Source organism: Podarcis bocagei (genome assembly GCF_964188305.1).
Source record: "Podarcis bocagei genome assembly, chromosome: 13".
NCBI lineage: Eukaryota > Metazoa > Chordata > Lepidosauria > Squamata > Lacertidae > Podarcis > Podarcis bocagei.
In genome coordinates, this window is record NC_138138.1 from 44004572 (window position 1) to 44017557 (window position 12986).

Here is a 12986-nt window from a genome sequence, read left to right on the forward strand (position 1 = left end):
AGTTCTGGTACTCTTTTGAGTGCATTCACTAGAGATGTTGAGCAAAATTAATAAAATAGTTTGAACAGAAGAAAGACTTAAACACCCATTTCTCTAAACTTATGCCTGAAAACACACTGAATATGAACTAAGACATGATTAGGTTTGTCAGGGAAAGAGAAGGGTGGCTGAAAGCATGATGAAGGTGTTACTTGCTTTAGGGTGAGAAGGGAAGATTATCAGAACACAGAAAGGGGTTGGGTCCATGTGATTTCTTTCCTTTCCTTTAAAAAAAATTCTTTATTGCTGGTGTGGCAGGAAAGACTACAATGAATCTTCCTAACAATATGTTCCATAAAGTCATGCATTGTGGAACTTTGAGGATCCACTGCCTAGTTGAGTTAGTATTCTGCGTTCTATGCTAATAATTTAAACTAAGATATTGCAATAAAAACATGCTTTATCACTGTGTAATGTGATAAATATATTAAGTCTACTAAATATCATTACCTGAGGTTAATCTTTCTTGTCATACTTATACGTAAATCCCAACAATAGGGTATTCTGTGATGTCTTTGAACAGTGAGGAAAAGATGGACAAGAACTACTGGCTCTTAACATGTCTTTGTCTCTTCTCTCTTCAGATCCAGCCACCTCTATGAATACTTCCAGTGTCACCGAGTTTGTCTTCCTAGGTCTCTCCCGCTCCCACTCCATCCAACTCCTTCTCTTTGTCCTGGTCTCAGTCTCCTACACAGCAATCCTACTGGGCAATCTCCTCATTGTGGTGACTGTGCATGCAGATTCCCATCTCCTCCAGACCCCCATGTACTTCTTCCTGGCTAACTTATCCATCATTGATACTTCTGTGGGCTCTGTGGTTATCCCCAAGATGTTGGCAGGCCGAGCAAATTATGGCCAGACAATCTCATTCGGTGGTTGTATGGCCCAGGTCTTCTTCCTCCACTTCTTTGGGGGCACCGAGATGCTCCTCCTCACCGTTATGGCCTACGATCGCTATGTGGCCATCTGCCACCCACTGACATACACAACCAGAATGAATCGCCCACGTTGCAGGAGGCTCCTGGCATCCTGTTGGGTTGGAGGCCTCATCCACACCGGAACCCAGCTGGTCCTGGTTCTTCGATTCCCATTCTGTGGACCAAATAAACTGGACAATTTCTTCTGTGATGTCCCACAGGTGGTCAGATTGGCTTGTGCTGATACTTACAGCACTGAGATACTCATGGCAGCCAACAGTGGCCTCCTTTCATTGGTTTGCTTCCTTATCTTGCTAGTCTCCTATGGTGTCATCCTGGTCAGCCTTCAAGGCCACTTCAAGGAGAGTGGAGGTAAGGCTTTGTCCACCTGCAGCTCTCACTTGACCGTGGTCAGCCTCTTTTTTGTGCCCTGCCTCTTTGTGTACCTTGTACCCTTCTCCAGTTCTGGTGTGGACAAAATGGCTTCCATATTCTACACCGTAGTCACCCCTGCACTCAACCCTATGATATATACTCTAAGGAATAGGGAAATGAAGGAGGCTATGGTTCGGTTGAAGAATCACTGCATCTTCTTCCGTTCTTGTGTCCATGGACAAAAATGAGTTCTCCCCCAAAATATTATACCTACTACAGTTGCACATTCGTCTCCTGATTTATGAATGGCTTTGTCACGGAAGCAAATGGAAAACTAGCTCTCTGTATAATTGGCGGTGCCTATTCTATGGCTAGTGTCCCAGGAGCTGCTGTGCAAAGCCCACATATGCACAGATAGAAAGAGGTGTTCTCCTTGAATCCATGTGGTTGTAGTGGTTAGATCTGAATTTTGAAGTGAATGTAAATGCTGGTTCCTTCCACAATTTTATCTTGCCTACCACAAAGTACAGGCAACACTTAGACCACTGATGGTTAATTTGTTGCTCTGCATATGTTGTTGGATGCTAACTACCACCAGCCATGGCCAGCATGACCAATGGTCAGGATTGAAGGGAGTTGTAGTCCAACAAGATTTGGAGGGCTAGAGGTTAGCCGCCCCTGCCTAAATGTTTAAATAAAATTAACATTGAACTGTTGGTATACAAGATAGGTTGACAATATTTAAGTAACTATTTTATTTTATTTTTAAAGCAATGGCTTTCTTCGAATGAGACAAAATCACATGGACCAGTTTGCTGTATTGTCAGAAATGAGCACATCTCAAAATCTCAGTCACCTCTCTGGCACAGATATAGAGAAATGTGCTGTCTATCCGTCAATATCCCTGCTTTTCAGGATTTCCCATTTGGATATTACTTGGAATTCAGGGAGACTGTGTTTGTGCTATCATAAAGTGATACAAGTCATGAGTTCATCAGGCCTTTTGAGACTTTACATCAGGTTATCCACCCACCCACTGGGTGCAATGGTGGGGAGAGGGCAAGCTTCTTTTCTGCATCATTGCGACCAATCAGGGTTACACTGCTGTTTACACCAGCAGTGGGGAATCCCAAGGACCACATCCCCTTTTTGGGAGCTGCACACTTGCACTCCATGGCAAGACTTTCCTCCATATCCTGCTGAGGACATGCATTTCTTAGCAACAGCTCATTGGAGCTGAATATGTGGATGGAGATGGGGCTATGGGCATCCATTGGTATGCTATCTCACATTGATAATGACACAATGTGATTGGATTACAGATTTGGGGACACCTGCATTATTGAATACCCATCCAATTATTATTAATGCACACTTTGTTAACTTCCATGACTGCCTCTTGACATCTGGGTCCCCAAATCTGCATATTACCCCAACTAGTCAATGCTAGGATTGAGATAAGGGACCATTGGCTAACTTGCCATGGAGAGACCATCTTCCAACATTCACCTCATTTCCCACAGTTTCACACCCTTGTTGTTGTGGTGGTGGTGGTTGTTTAGTCATTTAGTCATGTCTGACTCTTCGTGACCCCATGGACCAGAGCACGCCAGACACTTTTGTCTTCTACTGCCTCCTGCAGTTTGGTCAAACTCATATTGGTAGCTTCAAGAACACTGTCCAACCATCTCATCCTCTGTCGTCCCCTTCCCCTTGTGCCCTTGTACAAAGGGCAGTAATGATTGTAAATGAGGGGCATGCCTGGCAGAGAAACCTGGTCAGAAAATAGGCCCCCTAAACATTAAAAAGTTTTCCGTTTACAACTTGGATGGGTATACCTTAGTGCACTCCTTGGGATGGGATGGGATTGGAGTTGGACTCATAATTCTAAAACAGACCCCAAGACACCCAGTGTAACAGAAAAGCACTGATATTCTTCCTATAATTCCAAGTAAAATACAGTTGTAAGTTTTGTGGGCAAGGGGAAGCAGGTTAGGCTATATGATGCCCGAGTGCCTTCTAATTCCTGGATCTAATCCCTGGATCCAGTGTTAAAATCTAATGAAGGATCTCCTTGTTGAATTAGCCAGGCAAGGGCACCAAGTACGGGTCATTAGTATAATAAAAGAAGCTGCTCCATGCTAGAGGGCAACTGGGTGGGTCCCCCTCCCTCACCTGACTGCTAATGAGAAACAAGATGCCAGAGTGCTGTGAGACAGTTGGTTTAGAAGCAGGCAGCAACTGGAGAGACAGAGCCATAGAATTGTAGGGTTTGAAAGGACTACAAAGGTAATCTAGTCCAACCCCCTGCAAAGCAGGAATCTTTTCTCAACATGGGGCTTCAACCCACAACCCTGGGTTTAAGTCTCATGCTCTACTGACTGAGGGCCTTCTCGGTGGTGGTGCCCACCATGTGGAATGCCCTCCAATTATATGTCAAGGAAATAAATAGCTATCTGACTTTTAGAAGACATCTGAAGGCACCCCTGTTTTAATGTTCAATGTTTGATGTTTTATTCTGTTTAATATTCTGTTGGGAGCCACCAGGAGTGGGCAGGTTATAAATATTATAAATATAATTATTATTATCATGAGCTACTATTTTTGATTTCTGCTTGAATCCAAGGTTGTGACGCGGGAAGAAGCAAGACCTTTGAGGTGGTGAGCACCTCCATTGTAGGCTCAGGTTGTATATATGGGTAAATAAATCATATATAACACAAAGTCTGTGGTCTCTGCTGTTCCTTATTCCAAGAAAACTGATCCCTGGATAGACACCTGGAACCCCTAGTATCTTGGAAATTGGGGTGGTATGCAACAGTGTGATGGCTGTGACTTTGTGGTTGTACCATTGTTACAATCATATTAACTGGACTTTCTGGATTTTGAGCACATATGTACATTTTCTTTCTCATGCAGGAGACAAAAGGGACGAGAGTTCTGGCTCCTGGCGCAGCATCTATGAATCAACAATTATCTCTTTTGGCAAAAGTATATTAATCAGGATACTGGGATTTGCCTTTGTGACCCCTTTCCCCCCAGGATGCAATCATGGGTTGCTGAAATATCTTAGATATATTCTTGGCTCACCATTGAGAGAAGGAGAAGGACTCGTTCCCTTGCCAGATCCTGCTGGATCTTCTGGAATTGGAAGCAGAGCAAAGTAATTTATTTATGGCTACTGATGTTTTTCCAAAGAACCTCTAACCTTGGATGAGGAATAGACTGAGCCAATAGCATGGACAGCACTGCTGATCTCTCACCCTGAGCTCTTGAAAGAGAATAGGGTTTCCTGAAGTGATGGTAGGTGTAGAGAAAGATGAGAAACACACGATGCTGTGCTTGAGAGATTTTGAGCCTATTGGTAGGCTAGATGCACATTGGGTCTAAGCATAAGTGGTCATATGTTTGTACTTAAGAGTGAAAGGAAAAGCTGGGCATCAGGATTTCTGAGTTCTATCTAAACCTTTCCTACTTGATGCTGTTGTGATGCTTGCTCTTAAGCCCTGGTGGTGCTCTTGTTACACAGAGATCTGATAAGACTTTCCAAATTTCTTTATCACTTTTCCATCTCTTTCCTTTTGTGCTTAACACTTCCCCCCTGAATCTTTCTTTATCCTTGCAGTGCCATCTTGGGAGAACAGTGACCCCAGGGAATATATTAAGACAGATCAATGCTGGTTGAAAATAAGGTATGCGAGAAACAGAGCAGAGTGTTGAATCCACGAAGGGTAAGTAGGCATCAGAGATAGGTGTCATGGAAATCCAGGTTTTTCTCAAGTTGCTAAATATGAGGTGGGCTCATTATTGCAGAGACACTAAGTCATTGATATATGTCTTGCTTTTAATGAGAAGAAGATATTGAGTGAAGACAGTGTAGATGCTAAAAAGGGGGTGAAATCATTTGGATCTGAGTATATTCCATGTCCCAAGCATGCAGAATTGCTTTGACAGTGTCACTGCATCTCTGGTTCTAGTTGTTGTTGTGGGAGCCTATTCCTCTCAATCTGATAATATGGGAAAGTGTTCCTAGTTGCATTGTTAGTTACACTGAAATGGATTTATAGTTGGGAGGGGCTGTAACTTAATGGTACATAGGAAGCTGCCTTTTACCAAGTCAGTCTCTTGTTCCATCCAGCTCAGTATTGTCTACATGGACAGGCTGTGTCTCTGCAGGGTTTCAGACCAGGTTTCTTTGCTAGCCCTACTTCGAGATGCCAGGGATTGAATATGGAGCTTCTGCATACAAAACAGATCCTCTAACACTGTGCTATGGTCCATGCTTTAAACATCATTTGCATAAGAAAAGGTTTAAGGTGCTGTCCCCCAGCATCTCAAAGTGGGGCTGGGGAAAATAAATCCTACCTGGAACCTGGGTGAGTCACTGCCTGTCAGTATTGATAACGCTGGCCTGGACGGACCAATGGTCTGGCTTGGTATGTAGTGGTTTCTATACTGCTAAGTATGTTTGTCGTCCGAATGAGTACTACCTAATATTCTGAAGAAGTGTGCATGCACATGAAAGCTTATACAGTGGTACCTTGGGTTACATACGCTTCAGGTTACATACGCTGCAGGTTACAGACTCCGCTAACCCAGAAATAGTGCTTCAGGTTAAGAACTTTGCTTCAGGATGAGAATAGAAATCGTGCTCCGGCGGCACGGTGGCAGGGGGAGGCCCCATTAGCTAAAGTGGTGCTTCAGGTTAAGAACAGTTTCAGGTTAAGAACGGACCTCCGGAACGAATTAAGTACTTAACCTGAGGTACCACTGTACGAAGAACAAACTTAGTTGATCTCTAAGGTGCTGCTGGAAATTTTTTTAAAATTTTATATATGTATTTCGACTGTATCAGACCAACACGGCTACCTACCTGAATCTACCCAATGAGACTTACTTTTGCATAGAGATGGCAAAGATTGCCCAAGACCTCCATACACACTACCCAGGCTTGTGCCCAGGTCACATCAGTGCTGCTAACTCAGTGGCTTGACTTCACCCCCAGAGGCACACTCCATTCTTTCTGGAGACAGACAGATGCTAAGCACTGTTAAGACATTCATGCATTGTCTACACCTTTGCTTTCTAAATTTAAAGCAAATTGTGGCAAATACAAACCGATCTGCTTATAGACTATGGAAGAGTCAGCCTCTGGAAGAACTGAATCATACAGATATCTGCATCTTTCTTTCTCTCCAGAATATCTGCAATGCACTGAGGAATGCATCTGTTTCTTGGGGTGAGGTGGGGTAATAGTTTCATTGTTACTAGTTTGGCACAAAAGATTTGAATGAATATTTCTGACTGAATCTTTAATTATGTTCCATAATCCAATTCATATCTTGTGAAAGTTTGAGAATCCACTGGATAGTTAAGTTGGTACTCTTGGTTCTATTCTAACGAATCACTGAAAGATTAAACAAAGATAATTATGTAAACAAAAATAAGCAGTTGATTTAATATTGCTTTTGTACAGTGTGATAACATGTCCTGCTAATAATATTGCCTGGATATATTAAATATATGATCTCTTATGAAGATTAAGAGATCTCCTTTTTTAAAAAAGCATTTTTTTTAATTAACAAAAGGAAAACTTGGACACATCAAGAACGGAGTGTGGGAAACCAATTTTTTTTGGAAAAATTGTATTCATTTTGTCTTTGTGGCTGAGTTGGTAAAATTTGGAAGATCAATAAAAATGATTTGGCAAAAAAATGCATCAATACAATTTCTGTTGTTTTTTAATTACAGGGAGATCCCTCCTCCACAGTTCACAAATATTTTATTATTGGTGAGAAAAGAGAATTATGAATAATGAATGGATATTATAAAGATGTACATTTGCATATATGCAACTCTCTCTCTCTCTCTTTCTATCACTTGATGGGTAAAAAATATTTTTAAAAAACAATTAACGTCCTCAGGATCTTCTTACTTTCCTAATATTTTATATTTAGAATGATTTAGAACTACATCAAACAACAGAAAAATATTCAAATAATTGACAATGATTATAATTGGAACATCACAATGTATGCTTCTAAAATATAAAGTCAATATCATATTAAAAAGTTTAAAAGATGATATAACTTAACTGAATCTTATCTATGGTTGCAATTACTAGTGTTGTAGTAGTAGTAGCAGCAGCAGTAGTAGTAGCTGACATATGAAAATATCACAATAGTTGGTTTTTCTGTATTGTCTTTGAATAGTAGAATAGGTTGATGAAAATTGTTCATGGTAACACCCATTGTATCTCTCTCCTATTCAGGTCCATCCATCTCCATGAACATCTCCTGTGTCACTGAGTTTGTCTTCCTGGGTCTCTCCAATTCCCGTTCCATCCAGATATTTCTCTTTGTCCTGGTTTTCGCTTGCTACACTGTAATCCTATTGGGCAACCTCCTCATTGTGGTGACTGTACATGCGGAGCCCCGCCTCCTCCAGTCCCCCATGTACTTCTTCCTGGCTTGTTTATCCATTCTTGATATTTCTGTGGGTTCCGTGGTTGTCCCCAAGATGGTAGCAGACCTGGCCAGTTCTGGCCAGACGATCTCATTTGGTGGCTGTATGACACAGATCTTCTTCCTTCACTTCTCTGGGGGCAGTGAGATGTTCCTCCTCACCCTCATGGCCTATGATCGCTATGTGGCCATCTGCCACCCACTGACATACACCACCAGAATGAACCGCCCACGTTGCACTAGGCTCCTCTTACTCTGTTTGGCCGGAGGCATCATCCACTCTGCCACTCAGTTTATCCTGGTTGTCCAACTCCCATTCTGTGGACCAAATGAACTTGACAATTTTTACTGTGATGTTCCACAGGTGGTGAGACTGGCGTGTGCCAATACCTACATCACAGAAATACTCATGGCGGCTAATAGTGGCCTCCTCTCCCTGGTTTGCTTCCTCATTTTACTACTTTCATATGGTGTCATTCTGGCCACCCTTCGAGGCCACTTCAAGGAGAGTGGATGGAAGGCTCTGTCTACCTGTAGCTCTCACTTGACTGTAGTCAGCCTCATTTTTGTGCCCTGCCTCTTTGTATATCTTGTACCCTTCTCCAGCTCCAGTGTGGACAAAATGGCTTCCTTATTCTTCACCATTGTCACCCCTGCACTGAATCCTATCATATATACACTAAGAAACAGAGAAATGAAGGAGGCTATGGGGCGGTGGAAAAAACCACTGCATTTTCTTCCATTCTTGTGTAAAAGTAGGTAATGTACAAGTAGTTCTTCCCAGGAGTATTTAGTCAGCTGTAAGAGTGCCTCAGACTTTTCCTGCTTTCTGAATAGCCATGTGACTGGAGTCTACTAATAGTTTTCCATAGCCATGTTATGGGGTGAAATTTTAAAAGATGTCATCCTAGAATTTCCTATTTGAAAGAGAAAGTAGAAGGAGGGAAGAATGCATTCTTGAGCCAAGTGGAAGAGAACGCATATGTCAAAGCAGTTTGAATATTGTATAAGGACCTATGAGGTCTGTCTCCCTTCCATGTCCTCAAAGGGGAGCCCTGTATTGTAAGGCAAACCAGTTTTGAATCAGCAGGGACTTTCAAAAGAATTTTGTGGAGAATGGAGTTGGGACCATTGAGGTAATTGAAGTTTAAAAGTGTGTGACTGTGTGTGTGTGTGTGTGTGTCAGCATTTTCTCAGGCATGTACAAAACACTGGATGTGTGCGAAATGCAGTAGATTGTCTCTTTCCAGGGTCGCCTGCCATCTTTGCTTCAAAGAACAATTCTTAAAGCACTCATTGCTTATTAAGAAGAAAATGTACAATGTATTTCTTAGCAGAACTTCATATTGAGCAGGCGTGCCAACTGGAATAAAATATTGATAAATCACAAGATGTGGTGCATGCATACCATTTGAATGGCAATGCCCATCAACCTTTTTGTGGGAGGGGCAGCCCCTTCAAATATTTTACTGAGGGGCCCAAGGGAGTTGGCTTCTGTGTTTTTGAAAAATTATTTAAACAAGTAGAATCCGCAACAAAACAATAGTATTGAATGCTGATGATTAGGTACACAATTTCATTTATTTCCCTCCCCCCCTTCAAGTTTCCATCCATTGCCATCGAGTACCCAGAATTTACTTTGGAACATTTCCACCTTTAGGATTTTTTCTTCTTCTCCTGCAAATTTTCCCCTCATCCCTGCTCTACATCCCTCTTGAGTGTGGCCCTGAAGGGTTTTTGTTTTGTTTTGTTTACAATCAAGTGATATATATATATATATATATATATATATATATATATATATATACATACACACATATATACATACACACACACACACACACACACACACACACACACACACATGCGGCTACATAATGAATGACACCTAGAGCCTCAGAATCAGAATTAGAGGGAATGATAGTAGCCCAAGATCCCTATCTATTGGGGTAAAAGCAGACATTAGTCAAATCAGAGCCTTGGAAAGGGTCAGGCGCAAGGGAATCATGCATGGGAAAGTGCTATAAATTGTCTTTGTAACCTATGCCCTGGGTCCACAATCTGCAAATAATTCCTTGGGACTATTTTATGCTTTCTGCAGACTGCAATAAATCTTATCTCTTTCCACAATGCTTGTGTTTATTTGGCTAAAAGAACCAGCGTATCTCCATACGTCCTTTGCAGGGTAACATTTTTATAAAAGCTGCATTTCCAGATTTGGGGTATGTCAAAAATGAATCACTTCATCTCCTCTCATGTTTTGTGGGCAGCTAGCCTGAAATGTGTGAAGAGCTGCACTTCTGGAATTACCACTGAGGGACGCGGGTGGCGCTGTGGGTTAAACCACAGACTTGCCTTGGAAACCCGCATTGGCAAAAGAGCCTTGTAATGTCATGGGGTTTTTGTCTCTCTCCAAAGAACACCACCTGAGCAACGCTCACAGCTACCCTTTTAATTTGAGCTGGCGTGAGAGCTTGTTTATAATGTGGTGCTTAGAACAGGGATGGGGTCCATTTTCCAGGCAGAGAACCACATCTCTCCATGAGCAGCCCTCCAGGGACCATCTTTGAGTATTGGGAGATGTGGTTCTCTGCGTGAGATTCTCATAGATTCCAACTCTCATCAGCCCAGGCCAGGATGGCCAGTGGTTGAGGATGATGGGAGTTGGAGTCCTTTGGATCACATCTGTGGATGTTATAAGTAGTTCAAACCTTTTTCTCTGCCGAATGGGCTGAATGCAGCTCTATTGCTGCTATTACTGGTGCCTATTAAGACCCTTTCTGCAGAACTCAATATTTTAGTATGGCAACACTTACACTTACCCGCTGAGTTGCAGGACATCTTTGGGAGAAGAAAAGGCTAAGGAGTAAAGCCTGCACAAATCCTGAGTCAAGTCCCTAAGACATTTGGATGGTGCTCTGTACGCTTCCCTTTGGACAACATCAGTGAGGCCGAGGGTGTGGGTCTTCCCATCTGGGCAGCCCAGGGCCTCCATACACATTGCCCAGGTTTGTGCCACAGAGAGGTCAGTTCTGTGCTGATAATGCAGTGGTTTTACTTCACCCCTGGAAGTGCACTTCATTGTCTTTCAAGACAGATGGATGCCAACAGCAACAATTATTTCTTACATTTTCTGGCTACACTGCCTGTTGCAATTGAGTTCATCATGCGGGAGTCTTAAGCTACTCAGTTCCAGACAACTACACAACCTTAGTTCGAATCCCTTTCTGCAGTGAATGGCAAGCAAACTCTGGGCTGAAAGACGATGATGTTTAACACAGGAACTTCAGAAACACCAACCTTGCTTTATTGATTTTTCCCCAGCAACAAGTACAGCAGAGGTATGATACATCCCATGATACATGACATCAGTTTTGGGAAAACTTCCACCAGGAGAAATCAATCAAGCCATCATCAGTAATGTTTCCCAATTTAAGAGATAATGAAATGGGTTGAAACCTCAGGTGTTATTCAACCTCTGGGTGAAGGTGAATGGGTGAAGGTGTTAGACGGTATCCTGTCATGCAAATGTAACATTCCCATTTGCTGCTTTGCAACCTTTGTCACTGACTAGCCCCACTTTGGGCTCTGGCCTTGCACATTGCTGTCATGTGGTCATGGAAGTGTGCTCATAAGGGAAGATGGACTTCAGGCTGAAAAAGTTTCCTCACCACTGCAATAAAGAGGAAGCTGCCCTCCAGTATATTTCCTTTGATTTCTCAGTGAGGAAGTATAATCTGCCAAGCAGAAGAATCACAGAATTGTGAAGTTGGAAGGGACTTCAGGCTTCATCTAGTTGAACCCTGTGCAATGAAGGAATCACAGCTAAAAAAATCTGTGACCAATGACCATCGAACCCTCAATGGAGGAGGTTCAGCTGCTGAGTGGTTCTTACTGTCAGACATATGAATATTACCCATTCTCGGTCAGTATTGCTGAGAAGATTCCCAGACGATTATTCCAAGCAAAATCTGCCCAACAACCATTGACAAACACTGGATAACATTCTCCTGATTGGCAGCATATTCCCTCCCTTTTCTGCACAACCAATGAAGTATATTCAATGTCATTTCTTTATTCATTTTCCTCTGTCATGAGAGCCCTCTGTCCAATTTCCCTCAAAAGTAGCAGACTTGATGTTCAGAGGCAGGAATCCTCTGCCTGCCAACTCTGCTCCATTTGGATTTAAAATTTAAAAGAAACCAATAGCAGACTAGAGGAGATGACTCTAGTTGCAAATTTGAATTTCCAAAAAACAAAGTAACAGATCCTGATTTAACTAAATATTGAGGAAAAACTATCAAATGAAGGAATTAGAATCTGAAAGAGAAAGACAATGATTGACATTTTTCTTAAACATATCATTTCCCTGATTATATGCATGCAGAAACAAATGCACACATTTAACAATTTTTCAAAATGAAAAAGAAAATCCCTTGGAGAGAGGTGCTGAGAGATTTAGTTGAGCCCTAACAGCAGATGGCCCCCGGCCTCTTAAGTGAGATGGGCACACAACCCTAGAGTCGGACACAACTGGCCCGTACGGGCAGGGGTACCTTTACCTTTACCTTTACCTTTTTAACAGCAGATAATCAAAACTGGTGCTGTTTTACATGTTTCCTTCTGCAACCATAAGCATACAGCCAGGAAAGGGTTGCATCATACTTACATAATTTCTATGTAAGATCAAAAATTGTAACTATTGGGCCTGCACTAATGCGCAGTCCCTTGTAGCCATTTGTTTTCCAGCAGGAGAGGACAAAGAGGACTCCTCTGTAGCCAACTAAATATTCTGTAAATTGAAAATATCAGAAGCCAACCACTAGGAGCTTTATGGCTTCTGAAAATTTCCACATATGTCATCAGTTATAGGGCAGGTAACTTTTGGAAATAGATTTGTGGGCTGAATTAGGACCTCTTTTAAGCCAAATTTGGCCTGTGGGTTAAAGGATAACCCACCACTGGCTAAGGAAGTGGCAGACCCAGAAGTGCACCCCTTTTTGTTTCAAGCCAACTACCCACAAAATACTAGGGAAAATGAAGTGATTCGTTTTTGGCATACCCCCAAACTGGAAGTGCTGCCCTGGTAGAAAAACCACTGCAGCTATCTTTCCGTGGAATCCAGGATCTCAAAAGAGGTTTCTTTGCATTCATTTGTCAACCAATTCTGCCATACCCCACCTAAAAA

At 42.2% G+C, this 12986-nt stretch overlaps 2 protein-coding genes across 2 annotated transcripts; both read left to right on the plus strand.

Annotated features, from left to right (window-relative positions):
• Positions 1–637: 637 nt before the first annotated feature.
• Positions 638–1582, plus strand: LOC308570712 (olfactory receptor 4Q3-like; the record flags this gene model as incomplete). The annotated part of the gene is made up of 1 exon (XM_081165623.1): positions 638–1582. The coding sequence occupies one exon, from the start codon at positions 638–640 to the stop codon at positions 1580–1582; it is 945 nt and encodes a 314-aa protein (XP_081021749.1).
• A 3446-nt stretch (positions 1583–5028) lies between these two features.
• Positions 5029–8561, plus strand: LOC308570714 (olfactory receptor 4Q3-like; the record flags this gene model as incomplete). Its single annotated transcript, XM_081165626.1, has 2 exons — positions 5029–5065; positions 7606–8561. 2 exons carry the CDS (start codon positions 5029–5031, stop codon positions 8559–8561), a joined length of 993 nt encoding a protein of 330 aa, XP_081021752.1.
• Between the last annotated feature and the right edge of the window lie 4425 nt (positions 8562–12986).